Source organism: Thunnus maccoyii, chromosome 5, assembly GCF_910596095.1.
Source record: "Thunnus maccoyii chromosome 5, fThuMac1.1, whole genome shotgun sequence".
In the NCBI taxonomy this organism is placed as follows: domain Eukaryota; kingdom Metazoa; phylum Chordata; class Actinopteri; order Scombriformes; family Scombridae; genus Thunnus; species Thunnus maccoyii.
Window position 1 is genome coordinate 5,417,832 of NC_056537.1, and position 24,613 is coordinate 5,442,444.

General features: G+C 40.7%; 1 protein-coding gene across 2 annotated transcripts; it reads left to right on the forward strand.

Annotated features, from left to right (window-relative positions):
• The first annotated feature begins 40 nt into the window (after nucleotides 1-40).
• tdrd12 (tudor domain containing 12) lies at nucleotides 41-23,582 on the forward strand. Of its 2 annotated transcripts, none has more exons than XM_042411009.1 (37): nucleotides 41-150; nucleotides 421-482; nucleotides 2,806-2,970; nucleotides 3,207-3,343; nucleotides 3,672-3,791; nucleotides 4,017-4,072; nucleotides 4,173-4,258; nucleotides 5,849-6,026; nucleotides 7,106-7,167; nucleotides 7,253-7,368; nucleotides 7,500-7,565; nucleotides 8,124-8,175; nucleotides 8,642-8,721; nucleotides 10,618-10,686; nucleotides 10,865-10,942; nucleotides 11,195-11,255; nucleotides 11,803-11,910; nucleotides 14,155-14,340; nucleotides 14,685-14,838; nucleotides 15,220-15,347; nucleotides 15,497-15,688; nucleotides 15,943-16,071; nucleotides 16,419-16,536; nucleotides 16,666-16,805; nucleotides 16,929-17,158; nucleotides 17,615-17,696; nucleotides 18,068-18,249; nucleotides 18,390-18,597; nucleotides 19,155-19,247; nucleotides 19,477-19,649; nucleotides 19,761-20,024; nucleotides 20,157-20,212; nucleotides 20,553-20,634; nucleotides 20,826-20,939; nucleotides 22,947-23,100; nucleotides 23,245-23,308; nucleotides 23,418-23,582. In XM_042411009.1, exons 2-37 carry the CDS (start codon nucleotides 459-461, stop codon nucleotides 23,489-23,491), a joined length of 4,281 nt encoding a protein of 1,426 aa, XP_042266943.1. In that variant the 5' UTR covers nucleotides 41-150; nucleotides 421-458; the 3' UTR covers nucleotides 23,492-23,582. The 2 variants fall into 2 exon arrangements, with proteins under 2 accessions (XP_042266943.1, XP_042266944.1); XM_042411010.1 differs by having other exon boundaries at nucleotides 10,868-10,942.
• Nucleotides 23,583-24,613: the final 1,031 nt, after the last annotated feature.

A 24,613-nucleotide genomic window follows, 5' to 3' on the forward strand; every position in this document is an offset into this window, starting at 1 on the left:
AATAAACAGTTAAAAAATTAAAACAGAGGCTCCTTGTCACCTCGGTCTCCATAGCGACCCCTAAAGGTCAGACTCAGAATGAGGCTCTCCTCCCTTTTTAATCTTTGCTACCGATACACCGACTGTTCCCGTTTACAAGCTCGTAAAGAGGTACGTTTTACGGTTTAAATTACATGTGAATCAAACAGAAGAATTACAAAACATCACATTAACGAACACCTGTCAAATTTCGCTTCATCTAGGTACAATTTTTTGCATTAATTCTCCGTTAACTAGCATAACTCCGGCGAGCTAACGTTAGCTAGTGAGCGTGGGCATCTCAGGTGGAAAAATGTCGACTTCAGTCTAACTAGTCCGCACTTGAACGTTATTTGGCTTAATTACTAGAAAATCATTTAACATTCTCATGTTGTCTTGCAGTGTCTGTTGTTTTGCGTGGATCGACGAACCCACATACAATGCTGAAAATATCAATTTTGAAGGTAAGTGAACTTTTCATTAACGGTTAGCTAACGGTAGATACGTTAATTAATGTGAGTGCGGCCAGTCAGCGCCGAGATCAGGTAAGAACGTGACATCGACTTTATGGATGAAAGTGGATATGTTATACTTTTTATTTGGTTGTCAGTATGTTTTTTTTGAGCACAGTGTGTCCTTCATTAAATCATGTCGACACGGACATAATTTAAAACATACTTTATGTAAAAGTAAAGTCCTAACTTTTAAAGGATGGTTCCATAATTCACAAAGCCTTTCTTAAAACAGCAGTCAGGAGCCCAAATGAACAGTGAAACCTGTTTTTCTTGCTGTAATCATTCCTCCTGTTCATACTGACCATTAGAAGATCGCTTCATAATGCACTTACAATGGAAGTGATGGGAGACAAAATCCACAGTCCTCCTTCTGTGCAAAAAAATATATTAAAAGTTTATCTGAAGCTTCAGCGTCCAAATGAGTCAAATCAAGTAGATAACTTTCAACGTTACAGTCTTTAGTGCCAAAGTTCCTCTTTTTGTTACTATTCTTCCACCTGCAGCTCAACAGGGAAACACTGTCCGAGGAAACACAAAGAAGGAATTTGATGCTAAAAAGACTGTAAATGTGTCAGATATCCACTTGATATGACTAACTCAGACTGCTGAAGCCTCATATAAGCTTCACATCAACTTTTAAATGACTGTGTGGACACACTGTGGATTTTGGCCTCCATCACTTCCATTGAAAGCACATTTGAAGGATCTTTTAATATCCAGTATGAACAGGAGGAATGATTACAGTGAGGAAAACCTCTTTCGATGTTCATATGGACACCTGACTGCTGGTTTAAGACTGACTGGAAAAAATTGTCCTATATTCCACAAACATGTTAAAGAATTCTATTCATCCACACAAACACACACACTATAAGCGAAAAGAGAAAAACAAGCTGAAGATAATCTGAAAAGTCACCTAATTACAAAATGACCATGTAAAATTTCTATGTTAATCATATCAAACTGGCTGTAGTAAACAATAACTGTACTTTCAGCTAAGTGTGACTTACAGTGATAAGCCAAGTACAAGGATCTCCTCAAGATATGTGTTAGGACATGTAAATGCTTTGACTAATGATTTGTGACTGATATGTTTTTTCCACAATTAAGTTCATTACTACTGTTAAAAATTACATTCATAAAACTATTCCATCCCTCTAATTGAGAAATCCAGGCACTATTACTATACAAATATTTGTATATGTATGTTTGTGCACCGGAGGCTTTAAGTTTCACATCACACCAGTGTAAGTTGCAGACTGGACCATGATTTTTTGGGGGGGTGAATAAGAAAAAACGGCGGGAAAAAAATTCAGGGTTTTATTAAATCAACTGCAATTTGGAATATCACAAACACTTAAGAAGGTAGATTAACTTTATAGATTTAACTTCACATGAATTAACTTAGTAAACAAAAATAAATAAATAAATGAAAACAGAATCACAGAATTTCCGTGACCGGGGCCTTTATTTACCTCAACATCAGAGGGTACCAGGCCTTTACTGGAAGCAGGCTGATATTAGAGAGAGGCGTTTATTTCTAATTCCCTCTGTTTGATAACTATATGTGCTCATGTTTTAATGTGAAGCTTGTATCCTGATCAGCTTCCGTTTGCTCTGTTAATTTCTTGTTACTGCATCAACTGCTGCCAAACGGAGATCTGAGTCAGTGTGCATTGAATTAGAGCTGTAACGATGAATCGGTTAGTTTGCAACTATTAAATTATTACCACTTTTTTGACAATTTATTGATTGTTTTGACACATTTTTTAAGAAAAAAAGTCGAAATTCTGATTCCAGCTTCTGAAATGTGAATATTTTCTGGTTTCTTTAGTCCTCTATGACAGTAAACTGAATATCTTTGGGTTGTGGACTGTCGGTCAGACAAAACAAGACATTTGAGGACGTCACCTTGGGCTTTGGGAAACAGTGATCGACATTTTTTCTGACAATTTTCTGACATTTTATACACCAAACCATGAATCGATTGATGAAGAAAATAATGGACAGATGAATGAGAAATGAAAATAATCGTTAGTTGCAGCCCTACATTGAATGGCTCACGTCTCACTTTTGATGTGAAACTTGAGGTTGTAGTTATGCGTGTGAAGAGTGAGTGAAAAGCGAGTTGTTATACAGCTGTATTGATAAAAATAGAAACACATCTATTTGATGTGATGTGATCTGAAACGTCTCCTGTGTAGACGGGGTGTAAATCGACTGTTTCTGCTGCCTGTTTAAAATGTTGCTTTTGGCCTTTCCACCTCTGCAGGTTGAGAACCCGTCCTGCCTCTGGGGTCGGGTCGTCCGGGGTCCCGGCGGTGAGGAAGAGACCGCCGAGCAGTACGACAATCTGCTGGCTCAGATGAACCTCTTCTACCATGACGTCACCCAGGACCTGCGAAAGTTGAAGCCCACGTCGTTAGATGAGGGACAGGTAAAGCAAAACCTGCAGTCTGTCTGTCTTCAGACGTATTTTTACACACCTCATCCAGGCTGGGGGAGGGGGAGGGTATTCAGTTTGTTGCAATCTAGATGCCACTAAATCTTACACACTGGTCCTTTTAATTGGTCTGCAGGTGGAGTGGATGTGTGTGTTGGTGTATTTTCTGTCAGTTGTGTATGTGTGTTGTCTGTGGTGGTTCACGTGTGTGGTCCTGTATTTCCTCTCAGGTGTGTGTGGTGTACTGGTCAGTGATGAAGTCGTGGTGTCGGGCCGTGGTGGAGTCGATCATCATGGACTCGGTGTCCTGTCAGGCTCGCTGCCTTCTGGTCGACTACGGAGAACGGCTCGTTGTTCCCTCAGACCAGTAAGACCAGACCAGCACCAGTGCTCCTCACTACTGGACCACTGATCCATCCAAGAAACTATGACGACCTTGATTATAAGTTGTTTGATTGCATAATTTAATGCTCTTTGGTTTCAAGCAGTATTTACCAAAAAAAGTTTGGTACATTTTTATTAAAGTATGATACTGAGACAAGTCACTCAAAGCCTGATGGCAGTAAAACCAGGATCATGTCAAAGAGTTTGCAGACCTGAGAGCTTCTGTATTTGGTTGGTTGCAGATGTGTGTCTGTGATTGTATGTCTGTGCCATTTGAGTTTTAACTCGTGTTGTCATCTCTGTCTGATTAGAATTCGAGTCGCCGTGCGGAACTTCCTCCAGCTGCCCTTCTGGGTGAAGAGGTTCCACCTGGCGGGAATCAAACCAACAACCCTGCGAGTGTCTGTGTATGAGGAGAAGGCAGAGCTCATGTAAGACAAGCTGTGTACCTCTGAACTGATGATGGATTGTGAAGCACTTGACACATTATTTAGGCTTTCAACAGTCCTTAAAAATGTGAAAAACTATTATGTAAAATCTAAAGAAGTTCTGAAGTGCACACATCCCTCCCTGCTTTTCAGATCTTTTTCTCTTCATGCATCTCATCAAATTTAATGAGACTTTTTTCACCATAATGTTTTTCTTTTACTCTGCAGTCCCTCCAGTCAGTGGGACAGCTCTGCTACGCTTTACCTACATAACCTGCTGCAAGGTGAGCATGTTACATGTGATGAACCCTAAACCGTTGTGCTGTGGGATTGATGTTATAACGTATTTGCGATCTTGAAAGTTTGCTTCCATCCGTCTTAAAGCGTCGACACGGACAGAGGCCGTGTTGCTTGAATCTGGTTCGGACTCCATCTCCATCGAGCTCTACCTGACGGTCGGGAACATCAAGGTGAACTTTGAACCCTCAGTGTAGGATTTAAAGCTATAACATGTAACCATTCAGCATTAAAATGTCTAAAAACAACTAGACCTATGTTATATATTTTGTTAAGTTGTGTACTTACATTATCCCAAATGTTTCCAACAATTTTCAAACCCAGAAAAATACGTACTTTTAATAAAGGTAACGGTCCGTTTCATTTGGTCGCCTGTCGATGGCGTCATACCTCCTCTACTAAAGAGTAAACACGCACAAGATGCATGTGTCAGTGTTGTGGTTGTCCACCAGAAACTGTCATAGAGGATATTTTATTCACTTAAGCCACATTTTTACCATAAACTACTTAGATATTTGTTGTTTTTAACTGTATCTTTTAACCGGATGAAGGATCTTAGTCATCAGACGTCTGAATCTTAAGTTATGAGAGAAACAAACTTTAGCAAACGTTAGCAGCCCCTCCCAGACGTCCTCTGTCCACTGAACAGCGTCGGAGAAACAGATGTTTTATGTGAAACTGCTTTATTCAGTGTTTTTACCGGTTTTAATCTCCGGTCTGTTTGTTTTGGAGAGGAGGAGACATCTGCGGATAATTCAGCTCCCGGTAAAAACATCCTGAACGATAAACACTGGAGTAATCCTAACCAGAAGAAGCTGGTTGTTTAACAATGAAGACATCAACCCCCATGATCCCTCGCTACTTCACAACGTCATCACGCTCCGTCTTTTGCAGAAATTATGTATTGTGCGTTTAACAAGTCACATTAATTCAGAAAATATCTGTAAAAGATCATACATGAGGTCTGCTACTCAGATGTTAAAATGTTTATTTCAAATGTTTGAAGTCTTTTCCTAAAATATACCTTTACAAATGAGCAATTTCTTCTTAACAATGTTAAGAGAAGAGAGAACTCCTGCACATTGTCCTTTTATTTGCAATAAACTTTACTAGAGATACGTACCATTTTGGTTCTTAGAAGGTCCTTAAGTTGTTGTTTGAATGCAACTTAAATTTCACTTTGGACTATAGTAAAGAAAAGGTACGCTTTTTAGACGTGGGTTATGAGAAGTGCTGGTGTGTTATCCACAACCTTGTATAGGAAGGAGACAGATAAAAACACTCCACCCCACACCTTTAGAAGAGGGCTCTCCCTAAAAGCCAATTCTATAGACTAAGAAGGATTTTGTCACTCTACTGAAGATTTCTCTCTCGAAAAAGCTCATGAAATGAAATCAAAGTTTGTTCAGTGAGGATATCCTATGCCTTGGGTCAACCAAGCGTACAACTTAACACTCCAGAAACCTCACGCTGAACTTTTCAGCACCAGCAATAAAAACAAGAAGTTCTCTGTCACATACATGATTATATATTCTCCCAACTCACACGTTATAAACACTGTTACATTTTACTGTCAGATCCAGAACTATCTACTGTCTGTCAAGATCCGTCTTTGTTTTTAAACACGACCGCAACTTGAAAGACTACTTGGTACATGCAAATTTTGCACATAAGAATAGACTTTACTTACTTGTGCAATTTGTTATCAGAACATGTATTTTCATGATCAGAAAAGAATAATCAGGATTTCTTTGACTTTTCAGATCTGTGTGAACGACGATCTGGTGGCCAAGAAGTTTGCGTATTATGGCAGAGAGTCAGCCGACAGCAGCGGGCTGGACGAGGTGGACCGATATCCCGTCATGTTGTCCTCCAGCATCTTAAGTCAGACTGTCTCCACGACTTCAGTCAAGCTGCCAGCGCAAAGCCCACCACGTCCTGGTAAACACACAGATGTGACTTCCTGTTCAGAGCTCTCACGGTCTAAGACGTACACGGACACAGTCGTACATTTTGGGCTGCATGCAGATCCTTGTGGACAAGATTTATGTCAAGCTGGCCCCCATGGCTATGTGAAGTGGAAAGCATAATTTGAACATAACACTGGATCATTACTATAATTGTTTTGAGTGATGTCCTCAAATGTCCCGACCAACAGTCCACAACCCAAAGATATTCAGTTTATTGTCATAGAAGACTAAAGAAACCAGAAAATATTCACATATGAGAAGATGGAATCAGAAAATTTAGACCTTTCTTCTTAAAAAATTACTCAAAATGATTAATCGATTATCAAAATAGTTGGCAGTTAGTTTAACAGTTGACAACTAATCAAGTATCTAATCATTTAAATCAAATCCTACAGATGTGATTGGATCATTCAAAAGTGGGCGTGGCTCAGCGAATACAGTCCAATATAGCTGCAGAGAACTGCTGCGCTCCACACACACGCCTCTCTCCCCAGCTCTGTTAGATCAGGAGGAGGATGAAGGTGAAATGTATAAATCAGACCTCAAACACATCATTTGGAAATGTAAACAAAGGTTTATCCAGATAAAATCCCACAAGCTAACAATCAAGTGTGTTGTTATATGATGGGTGAGGTTAGCTAGTAACCCAAATACACTATGACTGGATACATTTATGTAACCATCGCTGAGCTCAAGGTGAGTCACCAAACATATTTTTACATTTTACAGGAAAATAAAAGAGAGGGCTCAAGTCAAGTACTCAAATTATTTTTATACACATATTTAGCATAACAAGATAAATGAATGATAAACACAGGGACAGGATTAGAACTTGTCAACATTTCACTGTGTCTTTAATGGAAATTTTAAGAACCTATGTGGATGGAAAGTCGTGAAGTGATCATAAAAAATGAAAAATTGAACATCTGCAATAACAACAGATGCTTGTTTTTTGTGTCTACGCTTTAATTCTGATGATAAGTGAAATAGTTCTGTGAATCTGTTTCAGTATGGCATTCACACTTGAGTCTAATCTGGTTTAACCCTCAGTGACGCCAGAGAGTGCTGCAGTCGGAGCAGGTGATTGGCTGACGGCTCCCTCTACACCGCAGGTCAGCAGTTCTGCTCACTGTCTTACTTGTCAGTATTGCAGTAAATATCCACACATCCTCACCTCTGACCTCTGTGCTGCTTCAGAGCCCACAACATGAGCTGAGGACCTGTGAGGGAGGCAGCGGGTCAAAGGTCACAGAGGGACAACAGTCTCCAGGCAGCCAATCAAAGAACGGCTCAGACAGTGCTGCTACAGAGAGGTGAGCGCACATGTGGTTCAGTTCAGAAGTTTACTGTTGAACAGAGAAATGAGTACTGATGATGCCACTGTATATTTAGTTTGTTTAATGAATATCTAAATTAACAGAACTATTGTCATATGTTGTTTCAGCGACTCATCAGAGGACACAGACTCTTCTCTGGCTGCAGCTCTGACCAAAAACCTCAGTCTGTTCAAGTGAGAACTGACCTCAGTCACACAACCAACCAATATCACAACACTGTCTGATCTGACTGTGTTTAGACTGCAGGGACAAAGAACTTTTTGAGGAACCTGAGTTTCCACCGGAGGGACCAGGGTCTAAATTAAGTTCTGGGGAGATTCTTTTACCACCAAAAAAAACAATTTTTTCACAGCGGCCACAGTCTAAAGCACAAATAACCATCAAACACTCAACAGATGATTTACTGTGGAGACACTCTTAGTTTCTGTTTAATTTTCCTCCTCTATATTTCTGTTTTTCATTCATTCATTACATCCAACTAAAGCAGCACTAAATACAAAGAACAAATGGATAAATCGGGGTTGTATTTTCCTTGTGTGAATGCTGTGTTTTGAAATTCCTCATGGGTCTAATTTGCATGATGTACCTCGTTCCTCAGATGCAAACAGTACTGCACAGCAGAGACTTAAAGTTACAAGTTTAGTTCCTGAGATTAGTTCCTGTGGGTTCAAATTACCTGGAACTTTTGGTCTAAACGGGGCTACTGACGGAGCACTTCATGTCCCCTTCAGGTTCCTGAGGTTCCTGAATCCTGGCAGCAGCTACGAGCAGGTGGCTCCCAGTGTGAGTACAGATCCAGCTCCAGTTTTCAGCACATTTTCTAACGCATAACATTTGGACACATATTGTAGGTTGCTTTCAATGTAAGTGACACTACTGTCATGTAGTGCAAAAATGCATTTAAAAGTTGATGTGAAGCTTATATGAGGCTTCAGCAGCCAAACAAAAAGAGGGACTTTGGCACTAAAAGGACTGTAACGTTGAAAGATATCTACTTGATTTGACTCATTGTAAGTGCATTATGAAGGGATCTTCTAATGGTCAGCATGAACAGGAGGAATGATTACAGCAAGAAAAACATGTTTAAATGTTAATTTGGGCTCCTGACTGTCAAGACACACCTGAAAAATTGTGAACCAGTCTTTAAGAAGAAATGACGCTGTGTCAGAAAGCATCTTCACAATCTAGTCATTAACTCCTTCACATTGAAATCTAGAACCAAAATCTGCTTTGCTCTGTTCGTCGTCAGGTCAGTCAGCAGAAAGAGCTGGAAGCCTGTCAGCCTGAAGAGACAACTGCAGCCTCCAGCACCTGCACGGCACAGGAAGTGTATGCTGCCAACACACCTTCAAAAAATTGTTTAAGTGACTAATTGTCACTTATCACTGTGTCTTTCTTTGATTGCAAAAAAGGGTTCAGTGTCAGAACTGCCACCTTATGTCATCTCACTTGAGTTAGCAGACGTATGCTCAACTGCTTGCAGAACTTGTACATATAAATCAACATCTGTTACATTCAAGCCCTTGCCAAACGAGTTCACACAGTGCTGATTAAGCCTATCAGCGCCAAGTTAATCTCTCTGTATTTCACAGTATACAGGTGGACAGTGTTTATGTGATTACTTTCACTGCCAGAAGTGGAGACAAAAGTTCTGCACTCCAGCTTTAAACACAACAACTCAGTGTTATCGTACGTAAAATATTTCCTGTGTATGTTTTTGTCACACAGATTAACCCCTTTACACAACAGTGAGCCTGTGACACAGGACGAGCAAGCAATATGTTGGTATTAGTTAATTAAGCTGATTGTGTTGATTTCTTTTATGTTAAAGGCACACTATGCAGGATTTGTCAGTTAATGTTTGTAAACACACAGGATTCACATTTAGCCCCTCCCTCCGGGCTCAACGAGCCAGCCAGAGAGGGAGAGAGAGAGAGCGCAGCAGTGGTCGAGAACAAAGCCGTGAATTGGATAAATAAAACATTATTTTCTGATTGTTTCGCGGTAGTTACATTCGAAAGCACAATTAAACACGCCCACACCTTGCACGACCCTCCAGGAAGGTGTCGCATTGTTGGATTTTGTGTGAATGCAGAGTTTCATCCTGTCTGCTGTGGCCTCTCTGCTCTGCGTGTGTGTAGCTCAGCCCCGCCCTCGGTCAAGCAGACACACAGACCTGCAGCTCTTTATACATCCATGAGACAGAGAGCAGAGACAGAGAGCAGAGCGGAGCAGAGAAGAGAGACAAATACAGCTATGTAATCTGGTCGCCACGTTGCGAGTCCCAAGCTTACACCCTGTGCTGTGATTGGCTGGGGGCTACATAAACACTGCCCAAAGGTTGACGTCCAGAAACGTCCCGAACACAGCAAAATAATAAGGAAATACAGGCTCAAAAACACTAAAAGATAGAAAAAACATTTTTAATCCAAGATTTGAAGGTCAAAGTCTTGTGACTCATTTAAAGTTCAAATGAAGTCTGTATGTAAAACTATGTGGAAGCAGTAAATGTTCAAACAGGTGTGGGTTCACTCACACTCTCATTCAAATATATGAGTATTTTTCTGTGTCCAGCTTCAGTTACTTGTCTCTACACACCTGACAGTACACATGTCAATCAAACTTTCAAAATAAAAGCACACCACACTTTTAAGAAAAATCCCTCATTTTTAAAAAACAAAATGATCTGATCCTGATGGGCCAGAGTGCGAGGTCCCAACCAACGCTGCTTGCAGCTTTAATTAGGAACACTTCTCAATATAATGCACTCCAGCACACCACCACCACCCACTGCTACCTCAATGATGAACATAAAGTAGAATGATCACCTTTCTGACTATGTCGTAAAGTAGAATTTATGACAGAGCTGTTGCATTAGATTGCACAGGTGTTCCTAATAAAGTGCTCGGTGTATGTTTTGCATGTGGGGAAACAGTTTGGCTGAACAAAAAGAAACAGTTGAAAAAAGAAAATGATGTGTGTGACCGCTTAACGAGAAAAGGACCGATGGGGAATACAGTTCATACATACAGTGCACAAAACAAACGTCAAGTCTGCTGTTCTAGCACATGTGTCCATGCTTTCGTGGACCTTTGTGGACATGGGGTAGATGACAAAATTTACATCATGCAGACCTTTGCAGTCATGCAGATGTAGCAAAGATGATTTGGCTTTTAGTAACTGGTCTTAAGCTACACTGTTACCTAAACTGATTTATCTTTTCAGCTTTGGAAAAAGTGGAGCTGAAGGTCTTGAGGGCAGTCAGGTTGAATATCCGGCAGATGAAGAAACAAGGTACAATAAGATGTTATTTATGCACTAGTAGAGCTGAAGCATTTTTCCCCAACGATAAACCTGCATCTGCATAACTACATTACACTGTGAGTGTAAAGGTGGTGTAAATGTAATCCATCTTAATTAGATTAAGAGTACCAGGTGGAACGTCTCACCACTCTGTCTCTCTGTTTTCCAGCAGTTCCAGTAGATCAGTAGAGTCAGGACCAGCAGAGACAGAGAAGATGATGAGTGAAGAGCAGTTGGCCTGTTCAAGGTGAAAGATTCACAAACAAAATAAGATATTTCTCCATAAGGACAATGTTTCATCTCAACTTGTTCAACTGACATGTAACAGCACAGGACAGTATATCATGGTGGCTTGTAGTGGATTCCTGGTCAGGTTATCATACATTTAAGCCTGAATGTTAATAGTTTAAATTGAAAAAGTGGTATGGTTGCTTTTAAGTAAAGAGACACTGTTGAATATTATTCAAGTCATAATTTCTGACTTTTGTGTCGAACGCAGGCTTTTGGAGTGGTTGAACCCAGAACCTCTGAACCCTGTTCCAGACGCAGCAGAAGACCTGGTTAGTATTCTCAGGTCATTCAGAATTTTTACAAACAAAACATTTGATTTATTGCTTGAGATTAGTTGCTGCTTGTTGTGGCAGCGACCCAAGAACCAAGGAATTGCTAGACTGTAGGAGATCTTAATCTGCCTGTAAATAAACGTCAGCTTAGTTAGTAGAGAACAGCCTAAACAAGACCCACATTCATTAAATCAAAGGCATTCTCTGCTTCTTCCTGAAGATGAATACTTTTCCTCAGAAGTTTATTATTTTTTATGTTTGTGGAGGTAGTGGTTATTCCAGATGAGGTGTCCGACCTCCATTATAAATCTGTTGGAAACCCTGAAAGTTTTCTAGTAATCTCATGTAGATGTATTGATCGTTAAAGGAAAAACTGAACAAAAAAGAAAACACCTGTTGCTCTGTCGCATCTGTGTCGCAGAATCTGCTGCTACGATGTAACATAGATAAACCTCAGTGTCACGTGATTGCACCAAGTCTTTAGGATATTACCATCATAGTTACTCTCTCATTTGTCTTTGGCCTGTCTTCTGACTGTCCCCAGGTTGTTCCCAGCGATCCCAGGAGGAGTGGGATCGTGGTGCACTCTGCCCTCCCAGTGGAGCCGTGCACCAGCGTGGATGACGCCCCCATCACAGATAGTCTCCGCTGGGTAAACAAGGACATGCTCTGAATTTTGTTTTGAGGCTATTTAGACATGAAAATGAGGGAAAATTACAAATAACACAAAATATTGAAGGTGACATACACGGTCATGAGAAAGGTGGGATAACTTTATAACCTTTACGAAGAGGTTGAACTGGAAAATCATTTCACTGTCACTAACAGGGTTCCAGTTTCTGTCCACTGGCTTCCAACACTAGACAAATATGTGTACATGAATGGCTCGAGGAGAGTTTCAGTGTTCCAGGAATATCAGATTCTAAACATTAGTGGTGTCATAAAAATATTGATAGTGCAACATGAAACAAGTTAATATTGACTTACTTTGATTAGGGGGTCAATCATGCTTTTAGTTTTGGAACAACAGTTCCCATAATGCCATGCTGTTGTTGTTGTTGTCTCCTACCCTCCTTCTCCCTTTTAAGTGTCTTCTGGCACTTGCCAGTCCGTCATTGTAAATAAGAAACTGTTCTTAATGTCTTGCCTGCTAAAATGAAGGTAAAATAAAAAAGAAAAAAAATGCTTTTGGGATGTAAACAGGCAGTATAATGTTTTCATGGATTCTGAGAGTTAGCTGTGGCCTACAGTTAGAGCCCTGTTTTTTTCTAGTCTATATTTATTTACATTTTGGCAAATTGGCTCCATTAAAAGTCTACTGAATTCGCTGTTGGCAGATCCTGTTTGCAGTGTAGCCATGGATGTACAGACGACCAACACTGGGTTACTTTGATATCGAAGAGAACTTAATAATGTGATCATTCTCAGGCAAGTTCTGGAGTTAAAGGGAACTGCTTTTTTTCTATGACTTCAAACCAGATTTACAGACTTTTATTCACAATGAGATGACAAACTGTCAGAAAGTGTAGGTCACAATGAATCTACAAACATGTTTATCATGTCTGTGTTCAGCGTTCATGTGGAGTTAAACGTTAACCACAACACAGACTTCTGACACATTGATGTGTAGTAGGGCTCATGTGTTAGTGTCACTCTGGACCAAAGTTAATTGATATGTTAAACTTACCTGTTTAATGAGTTCCAATTTGTTTTCTATTGTCCTTTTTATTGTGAACTGCTTTGTTTGGTAAGTTGTTCATGTATTGTTCACATATGAAACATATACATTAGCCTGTTATGTGGAGAAAGCCTGCGAGAAGAGGAAAAAAGCTCCTTATCGAGATCATTTTTAGATATGTAACAGTTCTTTATATGAAAAGTTCATTTATGTTTTGTTCTTATTGTTTGTGTTTCTTTTCCTTTCCCACATGCTTTTATATGCAATACTGCAAGATGTATGTTTTGTAAAATAGTGGTGTCTTGTAATCCCAAGTGGGATGAGCCAAATGTTTATCATGCCACAGAAATAAAACTAAAACATATGCAGACATGGAGAAATACAGGTTTCATCACAGATATTTCCTGTTCACAGACAAAAGTTATTGGCTAATTCTAATATTATTATTGCTAAAAGGTTTTGTAATTTCAGCCATATTGTGCTTCTTTTCCAGTTGTCAGTTATATTTTTCAGGGCTTTTTGAGGATATTCAGTGAGTTTCAGCATCTCCACATTTTAGGCATATTTTTTTAGAGGTATGGTAGCTGATATCTATCGTTTTATTGGTTGCAAAAATCTCCACATGCTTGAACTTAAACCTTCTTTAGGATTGTATCTGTGGGTGGAGGCGGGCGTCTACCACAGTATCTTTTCTGTTACCACTGAGGCTTTAATAGAAATAATTTGCATTGTAATGGAGGCATGTAAATGGTAGGAAGAGGTACAAGATTAAAACGTATACGTCACACTATCCATGTAGCTGATACTGTAGTGGTTGCCACAGTTACCACAGTTACAGCTGCCACTGCAGGCTGTCACACAGCCAGCACCAGAGGACCAGAGGACCTCCCTCCAAACTCCAGCTGAAGCAGTTCCAGGTGTCCGCTGGTCCTGTCCTGTCTGTCTCAGTCTCAGCAGCCGACATTCAGATGGTTTTTGGCAGTGTGGATAATGATGAAGGGATCCGTTGAGAAGACTCGAGATCCCTCAGTGACATCATCCAGCTGCAACTGTCACTGTCCCAAAAGCTGATGATAAGGGGACTTTGAGCAAGAAGGCAAAATGAATTGGATAATTTATATCAAGTGACAGGACTTGTGTTTTCCGTTCTACGCACCTGCTACATGTTTAAACTCCACCCGAAAGCCTGTTTTCACACAGCGACCGGTTTGTCTCCAGGTGTTACGGAGGAAGTCGTTCTGCGCTCTGTCTCCGGCTGATCGTCACAGCTGGCCAGCCGTGGCTCGAGGATGCAACACCATCGTTGTCTCCCAGAATGCTGACCAGCCGCTCAGCTACCTGGCCCCGCTGCTCACCCACATCCTGCTCAACTCCATCTTCACCTCCCTCACCTCCAGCGCAGGGGTGAGTATATCAGCACCAAGAAGGGAGGCGTTTACTGAATGAATACAGCTATGAATGATATACGTGACTAATACTGAGCTTGTCATGCAAACATTAAGCGTCTTTGAGCATCTCCCATAGGTGCATTCTCATTAAGAAATGATATAAAAAGATGTTTCTACTATTATGGCTGTGGATGCATGCAAGAAAAGGTGTATGTGCCTGTTTGAATGGATCCACTGATTTCATAAAGATCAATTAATCTTTATACAGCACATTATAATACCACATTTACTTGACTGATTTCAAAGGATGCTTTCTCATTTTTGCATCTTTACTGTCTGAGTTGACATGTTCGTGTCCAGCCCGTAGCGGTGGTGCTGTGTCCCGGCTGGGAGAAGGTCCAGACGGTTTATGACCTGCTGGAGGACAGCAAGGTGTCCCAGACCCTCCACCCGGTCACCGTGCTGCTGGGCGCCGGCAAAGACGAGGCCAAGTCCATCAGGATCCCAAAAAACTGTGAGCCTGCTTTAACCGCCATGGATGGAAACGTTGTAAATAGTAAAAACATTAAAATGCTTAGAATTTCCAGAAAAGTTTTATTCCAAATTTGGCTTTTTTCCACAACTGAGAAAAGTGGAAGCCTTTAACAATTTTTTTCCAAAGAAATAATAATAAATAAAGGTTAAGGTATTTGTTTGACAGTCAGCAAATGTAATAAGCAGAATTGTGAAAGCTTTCTAAATAAAATAAATATTTCCGGTGACACTTTAAAAGCACACATACTCCACTTTTTGTGAGGTTATAGTTTAAAATCTCCAAACGCATTTGTTTGTTTACAAGTGGGAATAACGCAAACTAATTTAGTCACATAATTTCCTGAATTTTTCTTTTTCCCAGGCCTGCTGTTAGTGACCACTCCTTTCAGTCTGGTCCGTCTGCTGTCCTGCCACTGCTTCCTGTTCCTGCGTCTGTATCACCTGATTCTGGACGAGGCCGACCGACTCTTTAATCTTGCTCCAGACCAGGTGACAGTCTGGTTGTCGTTCGCACTCAAGCAGCTGCTAACAGGCTGCCTGAAAATAAAGTTATCCATAGAGAAGACTTTGACGCTGTTGGAAGTTGTGACAGCAAATACACAAATGTCGCAGCAGCCGTTCTTGCTTTTCCCTGTTAGATGGCGACCATATTGCAGCATTTTCAGAAAGTGACCTCCAGTGAGGAGAAGGCCTCCTGTCCTCAGCAGCTGGTTGCAGTGGCCAAGCGATGGACCAGTCACATGGAGAGTTTGTTAGCCAATCACATGCCTTACCCTTGCATTGTCATGACAGTCCCAGAGGAAGCTGCTCTCTATGGCGACGTTCAGCAGGTCAGTGTCAGCAAGTCATCTGTAAGTAGAACTTTATGTTGTTTGCATGGTATGCTTGGCTTTTTCAATCCTAAATTATCAGTTTTACTTACTTACTTTAAGGACAAAAGTGAATTACAACAAAAATATCTGGATAACTGTGATGTGTGATCTGCTCCGACTGCAGGACTGTGTAGTGATGCTGGTGTCATGAGGTTTTTTGTAGACTTATACTCAGCTGTATGGTCTGAAGTCTGATGTTTCTCTTCCCACAGATCATCCTCATGACTCTAGAGAATAATAAGATCTCAGTACTATTGGGCGCGTTAGATTTCAACCCTGACGTCGGCCAGAAGACTGTAATCGTAACCAACTCTGCTGAGGAGGTGGAAGACGTATTCAAGGTGAAACGACACCTTCACTTTTACATCCCAGTGCTTTAAATCTTTAAAGATCATCAGCCCAACAGATCATTAACCCTTCTTATGTGTATTGTCTTAGTGTGAAATACTAAATAAAAAAAATATATTTTGTGAGTTTTTCTGTGCTGCCAGAATGTAATACAGCAACAAGACAGGAGAGGTTGTCAATGGCAGCAGTAACAGTCTCTTAGTAGCAAGTTGAAGAACTTCTGTATCACTACCTCTTCCACATTCAGGCATAATCTACAGATTGAATGAACATGACAGTGGAAAGAGCATCCAAAGGAGAGTTTTCCTTGAAGCTTACAAGTGTATTTTCTAATCTTCAGGCTGTTAGCAACAAATCAGCATTCTGCCTCAAGACCCACGAGGGGTTAACACACCAGTTTGACTTTGTGGTCCAGCAGTGGAGGAAAGACATCGGACCTGGCACTCATGTTATTCTGGGTAAACTGAATGTTTCACCGCTAACATTCAGAACATTATCAGTAATAAAGATATTTATTCACTGAATTTCCTGTCAGGACATTAAAATGCTGTTTTAGTTTTTGTTGTGTTTGACCTTTTGCTCTCTAGTGACCACCAATGAGTGTCTGAGGTGTTTGGGGATCAGAGATGCGACTTGCGTCGTCCACTACGGTTTCCCCACGTCACCCAAACTGTTCGGCAGCCGACTCTTCTGCATGGCCGAGAACTTCCGAAACCTCTCAGAACGAGTAAGACTAAGCAAACAGACGGATAAATTTGTTGGATAAAAGCTTCTTTTCCTGTATAAATGATCAGTGCGTAAACATAACCACAGTTTGTGTTGCTTTTTTTCATGTGGTTCCTCCTCCAAGGTTTCCTCCCAGGATCAAACAGAGAGTCGCCCTCATGTCACCAGATCGGTGCTTCTGATCTCAGAGAGGAATGCCCGCCATGTAGTCGGGGTTCTGCGGTACCTGGGACGAACCAACGCCCTGCTGCCCCCTGAGCTGCTGTCCTTCGCTCAGGGCGTCCATGTGGCCCGAGAGGACCAGAAGACCAACAGGCCTCTCTGCAGCTACCTGAAGAGCTTTGGAGTCTGCAGGTGTGACTCACTGCTTCGAATTATAACCGCTCAGAAGTCTAGATTTTGAAATTTCTCTAGATTTATAAAGGTTAAACAGAACCCTTGTTTATCTGAATGGGAAATATCCAGCAGTTTATTAATCACAGTCCAGAGCTGAAACAATTAATTGATTAATTCACAGAAAGTCAAGCTACAACAGCAGCTGACAGCAGATTCATCCTTTATGTATTTTATCGATCTCAAATGTGAGGATCGTTTTTGACTCTGAACGATGTTTGATTTTTTTTTTTTTCTTTTTGTTATTTTCTGACATTTTCTGGCTGCTCGTCACACCAATTAACACTTCTTTACCCAGAGCAGATGAAGTTCTCAGTGTCACAAGTGTCACAATAAGTTGACTTAATTTCGAATAGGAACTTGCATTTTGAATCAGTTTAGGTAATTAAGAGAAATTGTGTGTGCTCTCCTCTGCAGAGACAGCAGTGTGTGTCCCAACCGTCACAGGTTCATGTCCGTGCTGGATCAGTCTGTCCTCCCTGCCTCTGGAGTCATAGAAGTGAGGATGTTCACATGTTTATCTGTTTGTGTTGTGTGAACTTTGAGATTTCTGTCCAGAGAACGCTGCTCTACAGAACTCACAAATCAAATAAACAAGATTTAGTTCATTTTAGGAAAAATGCAAACTTAAAAACTATCTCCAAATGTCCTGAAACAAAGTTCTAACATAATCAGAGTAAATGAAGATTGTGATGTGAAGCAGAGTTTACTGTATATTATTCCTCTTTCACAGTCCCTGGCCTTCATCTTTATTCATTGATCATAAAATTGTTAGTTGAAACTGCTTTTATTACAGAACACTTTAAATGAAACGACATCCGTGACTCCACTGTAGCTGAAGTGAACCTGTGTTGTGTCTGATGCTCCCAGGTTGTTCCTCTCTACATCAAGACCGCGTCAGTCTTTTACGGTCGTATCGTCAGGAAGGAGGACGGCGGGTATGACAGCATGGCGTCTGAGATGGCTTCTTACTATGCCGGCAAAAAACCTGGAGCCAAGAAAGTGCTGGAGGGAGGTTTATACGCCGTGCAGGAGGGCGACGTCTTCCATAGGTCTGATATACAATACCTCAGATGCTTGAAGCCTGATGCTGTCTGTTTTTATCACAAATAACTAGTTTCTTAGTCGTCTGTACGGATCAGTGCACCGGAGATGCATATCTCTTAACGTAACGTCGTGCTTCCTGTGGCAGGGTGAAGGTCCTGTGTGTCCCCGAAATAGGCGATCGGCTCTTTTTCAGCGTCTTCGTTCGGTTTATTGACATCGGAAAGGAGGAGGAGGTCAAATCCCATCAGATCCTGCAGCTGCCGGAGGAGTTTCACTCTTTGCCCGACCAGGCTGTAGAGATCATCGTCTGCAGAGTCAAACCAGTCGACGCAGAGATCGACTGGCACCCCAAGGTTTCCTCTTCACATCCTCACTTTGCTCTCAAACACAAACACTATTTCTGAATTTGATATCTTCTCTAGTGTTTCTTCCCTGAAATATAATTCGCCACTTAGGCTTTTGACAGGCTAACAGAAGATTTAAGTGTCTTGTTTCATTTTGTAGAAGATTCCAAGTATCAGGAGCAGCATATCTAAAAGCTGTTTTACTAAACTCTGTTTGAAACTTAAGTCAACAAAAAATGATTTGTGAGTGAAGAGCATAATTGTTTGCAAGTTTCCTTTTCATGATTAGCTCAGTACACACATACATACAGTGTGTGTGTGCACTGAGCTAATGTGTGTGTTGGGTAGCTCACCATTTAGCCCGCAAGAAGTCACTGTGTCAGCAAGCCTCCAGCACCACCTGTGTCAAAAGGATGTGCAGATGAAAGACTTTACTAGGATAAAAATCATCATGTTAAAATTACCACGTAGGTCAGTCCGTCCACTTCATGCTCTTGAACAGAAGGTCCAGTCCTCTGTGACGCGAGCTGTCAGGTGCCAAACATGTGACACTCTTTGGCTTGCAGGTTACCAGAGCTGTCAGCCAGAAGATCCGAGGTCTGCAGCACAGAGCCAGAGTAGTTCTCAGTCTTGGAAACACAGTTTTCGTCGATCCCATGGTATGTTTTCACCTTCAGTTTTCTCCTTATTCAGTCTGATGACAAATTTCCTCTCTGAATGAATAACAGATATCCAGGTTTCCAAGGTAGACTGTCTACAGTTTAAGTGTTCTCTAATCCAAAAGTAGCATCAATCTTATTTGTCTTTGTAATAAATAATACAAGTCTAATGTGATCTGTTTTGGGTGCGGTGGCCACCAGTAAACTTGGGTCTTTCCTGTTTCTGAAGGTCCGGGTGACACAGGTGCCAGGTATGAAAACTGTCATCAATGAATACAACGTGCAGTCTGAGATTTTGAGCACGGGGATGGGAGTAGGAAACCAGGAACATCTGGACCTGCTGAGGGTTCTGTGTCAGGAAGGTGTGGCCAGCTGCAGTAAGGAGGCCGGACACATTTCTGGGTAAAGAAACACTCAACTGACCAAACTGTCCTTTAGTGATGTGAACGTGTCAGGATTTCCCAGCCACCTTCACTAAATGATGAACGAAGCAGCGGCTGTTGTTGATTGTAGGTTGGGGGACGGTTCAGCGTCTCTGGAGGTCAGGATCAAAGCTGAGGAGGAAGTTCTGGCCGAAGCCTTCAGAGCAGCCGAGGTCAAGAAGCTCGCCGTTCCAGATTCTCCTCACCTCATGACATATGAGCCGGTATCATTACTGAACCAGTTCCTGGTCCCAGCACCACCAGCACCTGAAGTCCAAACGGTCTCAGTTTATGATCAGAAATCCCCGTCAGATATCCAGACTGCTGATCTGGGGTCAGCTGTGCAGATGATGAGGTTTAGACTTTTGTGCACTCTTTTTTTGTGTATTTTAAATTAATAAATTAAATTAATTAATTGGAAAGAAAAACTTATCAGTGTTTGTCTGATTCGAGAACTAAACTGAAACTTTTTGATTTTGATACACAGTTCTGGAGACGGAGGTGAACTTTGTCCCACAACAAGCCTCAACTGCTGCCAAGATGGTAAAAATATTATTATTCTTTCTTTCTAACTTTTTAAAATCCTAATACAGTCTAAATATAAAGTGTAGATAGACAGTGAGAATGAAGATCATTACATTTGAAAGATAAAGTAGTATTCATTTATAATGGATTTTAGTAAATATCAACTTCTAAATACAGCAGAGTGTAAACAAGAGCTTCTAGTTGAAAAAAACAGCAAATAACAGAATTTACTTTCCTGAATTTGCGAAACTTGATTTAGGAAAATAATCTACATTATAATTTTTGCCTTGATAGTCTCACCTGCAGACACACAGTAAATCATTTAAGTGTGAATAAACTGTGTGTTGTGTGTATTCAGGTGTCTCTGCATGTGATGATCAAACCAACAGTCAGCAGCTTATCAGCAGTAATGGCTCAGAGTGTGACGACTCTGCAAAAAGGTACAAGATTACTTCAGATCTCTTTATTAAAACACAACAGCTCCTTCAAAGCTACTAAATCCACAGTAGACCATAAAAGTGGAACTTGAGTTGTTTAGTGTCTCTGAAACAGAACATTTTAATTTGAAGTGGAGGTTTATTTTCGAGCTCAACCCTAAATGTCTTTTATTTTCCCTCCGCTTGTGTTTCAGTTTCCACCCTCAGGTCCGCTGGTACCAGACGTCCGACTCGGTGATTGTAACGGTGAAGCTGACGAACCCGGAGAGTCAGCACTGTGATTTCTACCCTGACAGAGTCGTTTACAGGTCTGTCAGGACCAGACCACCAATGATCGCTCACTTACTTCACATCACATCCAACATTCAGTGGAGCTTTCTATCCAGAGCTCTTTACACTGGCGGGAGCGGATACATGTTTAGCATGGCGAGCCTTTGTGTGAATTAATCACACAAACATGAGTTTACACCACCGGCCAGCAGGTGTCACATCAAACATAGTTCTGGTTTACAGTTTAATAATCAAGTATGAATAATGTATGTAGAAGCACTTTTCTTCGTGGGGACATCGGTCCTTGAAGTGTTTCCGTTATCTGTTGTTCTTCAATAATAGAGCTGTTTCACAGCTTAGGATTTAATCAAATGAATCTGTGACACCATGTGGCACAAAATGCTAGTGCAATCAATCAAGAGTTTACTTTGAATTTATTCTGGCAGAACTGGTTATTACTGGTTAGTTCTGAATTTCTGTTACAGTTCTGCTACAGTAACAGTATGATTTTAACAACCTACAGATGTTTCTGTAAATACAATTTTGGTTTTTGAATTACTTTAGCTTGTAATAAAATGTTTTAAAAACATTTTTAGTGTCACATGATTATTATATTATATAGGTGTATGATAATTATAAAACTCAATTACACAGCAGGTGGTTGACATGATGCTATCTGCCAGATGTCAACATTTTACCTCTGTAATTCTTCTTCTGTAATTTTACCTCTGTAATTCTGTAACGGTGTCTAACTTACTGTGTTGCTGCATTTACATTCTAGACCTCATAGTGTCAGCAAACAGAGGTTACTAGCTAACATTTGTATTTATTGTAGAATTCAGTCAAACAGTCTTTTTAAACAATAACAAGCAAAGCTAGTAGTGTGCCATTTTTTCACCTGTAAACAAACTACAGAAGTCAAGAAATGAAAGTGCACTGGTAGTACTGGGGCAAAAGTCTCGGCCACCTGAACTTCAATACCCGGTAGCGGTACCTCTGGCTTCATTGTGAGTTCGGACAAGCGCGCTTTGCTGTGTTCGTTGGTGGGAAGCCAATGAGGCATCACATCCTTATAGCTGCACTCGCAACACTAAACTGGTTGATTAAGGCACCTGCGCAGGTCTGGGGAAACGTAGTGGAGAAAGCAGTGGAAATATCCGCAGTGCATAAACATTAGAAATTGGAGAAGAAAAAGGGTCCTCCAAATATTAAAAAAATGTAATTTAATCAATTACCAACTGGTGCTACAAGAGCTAAAATATTCTATTAAAAAAGCTTTAAAGGTTCATGTTAAATAAATAGTTTGAGATTTAGGAAATTAGGCTCCTGTCAGTTGGATGACAAGATCAGCACCACTCTCATGACTGTTTGGTAAAAATGAAGTTAAAGATCGCAGCCGGTTAGCTTAGCTTAGCATAAACTCTTAAGTAGGGGTTTTTCTCCAAATGTAAAAACAAATCTGTCTATGAAGCACCTCCAAAGCTCACTAACATGTTACATCTCGTTTGTTTAATTGGTACAAAAACTAAATGTGGTTCTTACAGGGTTTATGTGTGGTACTATCTTACCTTACTACTTCTTACCATCGTCACTTTTGAAGACCTTACCATATGCCCTTGCAAGTTGTAATGGGTATTTTTCACAATTTATGAGCTGAGTGGTTAATCAATAAGTCAAAAAAAAATACGACAAATTGAACAATATCAAAATCTTTAGTTTCAGCCCTACTTCATTTGTATTTCAGCACATGTGCTGAGCTGGTGTTTGGGAACATCTGGGGACAGACTGAGAAACCAAACCTAAATAAATGACACACAACTTTATACACAGGCCTCAGATCTGTTGCTCTGATTAGCTCGGTTCCCGACTGCCTGAGGACTTGAGGGAGGCCATCCTGAGGAGAGGTGAAGATGTGCTTGTGAGGAGAGTGGTACTTTACAGCCTGTGGATGTGTGGAAGGCAACCGCTTTGAATTTCATGACAGTAAGTGAAACAGCTCTGTGTAGTAAAGAATGAAATGCTTTCTCTCTGTTGGTTGCGTTCAGAGGCAGAGTGAACGGTCGAACCTACAGAGCCGACCTCCAGCTTCAGGCAAACGTCACCGCTGACCGCTGCTGCTGGGAAATGAAGTCCAACGAGCCAGTCCTCAAACTGGTCAAACAACAGCAGGGATACTGGGAGAGACTCCTTAGGAACAAGGTATTGATGTTACTTTTGTTCACAGCAGACCAACCATACAGTATGAAAATAATATTTTTGACTAGTAAATGTATTTTGAGCTGCACCAAAATGAGGAACAAAAACAAAAAATCTACGATTAATCCATTTTTTTTCTTTTCACAGAATATTTTTGTGAGTTACGACATGGACCACTTTGAAGAGGATGAAGACCAAAGAGCACCAAATGGTGAGAAACAAAGTCAAAGCTGAAAATAATGTGAAATATTGTCTTTGATACTTTCTGTAAACTTCTGCACTGAACTGATGTCTGTATTTTTTGTGTTTTTGTTCTTCAGGTCTGTGGTTTTTGGCGAACACAGGAGAAGATAACTGGTATGTGAACTCAGAGACCGGCAGTGACAGTGACTGAGGATTAAAGACAAACAAGAGTCTAGGGATAGAGGATGTTGTATGCTGTGATTTTGGGCTATATAAATAAAACTGATGTTTTTTTTCAGTCACCACTAGCTCCAGTCAACTGTTTGAAGCAGAGAAAACGTGCATGGTTTGTGTTCGTTGGGATTGTTATGTAAAATATGAAAAATTTCAACTGCAGCGTTCGTCATTTAAAAGCTGTACTGTGCCGCTGTTGAAGCATTTAGGAGAAACACTGGTCTGATTATCTAGCCTTGTTAAAAGGCGGAGCACTGTAGGACTTTATGAGTATACTTGATGACCCAAAGATCCACTATGGAGAAGAGAAATTTATTTTAAAAAAATCTATATTTGGATGAACTCGTGTAAATGAAAAGTGTGTCGAGCAACTAAATTCAGAGAAAATGAGGGAAAAATACAGAAAAGTTAAGAATTAAAATTTAAACAAATGCATGAAACTACTAGTCTGGTCTTTTAAGATGAAACACAAAATAAACTGTTTAAATGCTTCAAGACACCAAACGCTCTGCAGCTTTAAGGTAGTTGCAAGTTAGGTGTTTGCGACTGCTCATTCAGTCAGTGCTCTCTGGCACTATAGAGCTTTAACTAGCAGTAGGGCTGTGCGATATGACCAAAATCTCACATCCTGATATAGATAATTTCACATCCTGATAACGATACATATCACGATATAACACATTTTCTGTAAATTGAAATTCCCCCCTCCCCTTCTGTCCATCTTTTGCGTGGATTAAATTACTCTTTTTGCATTTTTACTTGGGAAGCTTTTATTGCACTTACAGTAAGTGTTGTTGTTGTTGTCAACTTGAGTACTTCACCTGGTTCAGTGTCTCTCCTCTGCTCTGCTGTGTGCAGCACACACATGGACATAAATTAGGTAGATAACAAATAAACATTCTCAACTGTGTTTTGCTGGCATTTATGGTCGGGCTGCTCTACTATACTCTCTGTGATTCAGCAAGGGCAGGGCTGAGCTCTCCGTGTCTGTGATGCACACACAGCGGAGCAGAGGAGAGACAGTGAACCAGGTGAAGTACGCGAGTTAACAACTTCACATATATCACACGATATACATCATCATATCACACAGCCTTAA

Bases quoted from the DNA above. Each gene is read 5' to 3' on its own strand.
- tdrd12 (XM_042411009.1), top strand. From the start codon at position 459: ATGCTGAAAATATCAATTTTGAAG. The intron at 3,344-3,671 runs GTAAGACCAGAC...CTGTCTGATTAG, and splicing joins CTCGTTGTTCCCTCAGACCA to AATTCGAGTCGCCGTGCGGA. The intron at 19,650-19,760 runs GTAAAGAAACAC...TGTTGATTGTAG, and splicing joins GAGGCCGGACACATTTCTGG to GTTGGGGGACGGTTCAGCGT.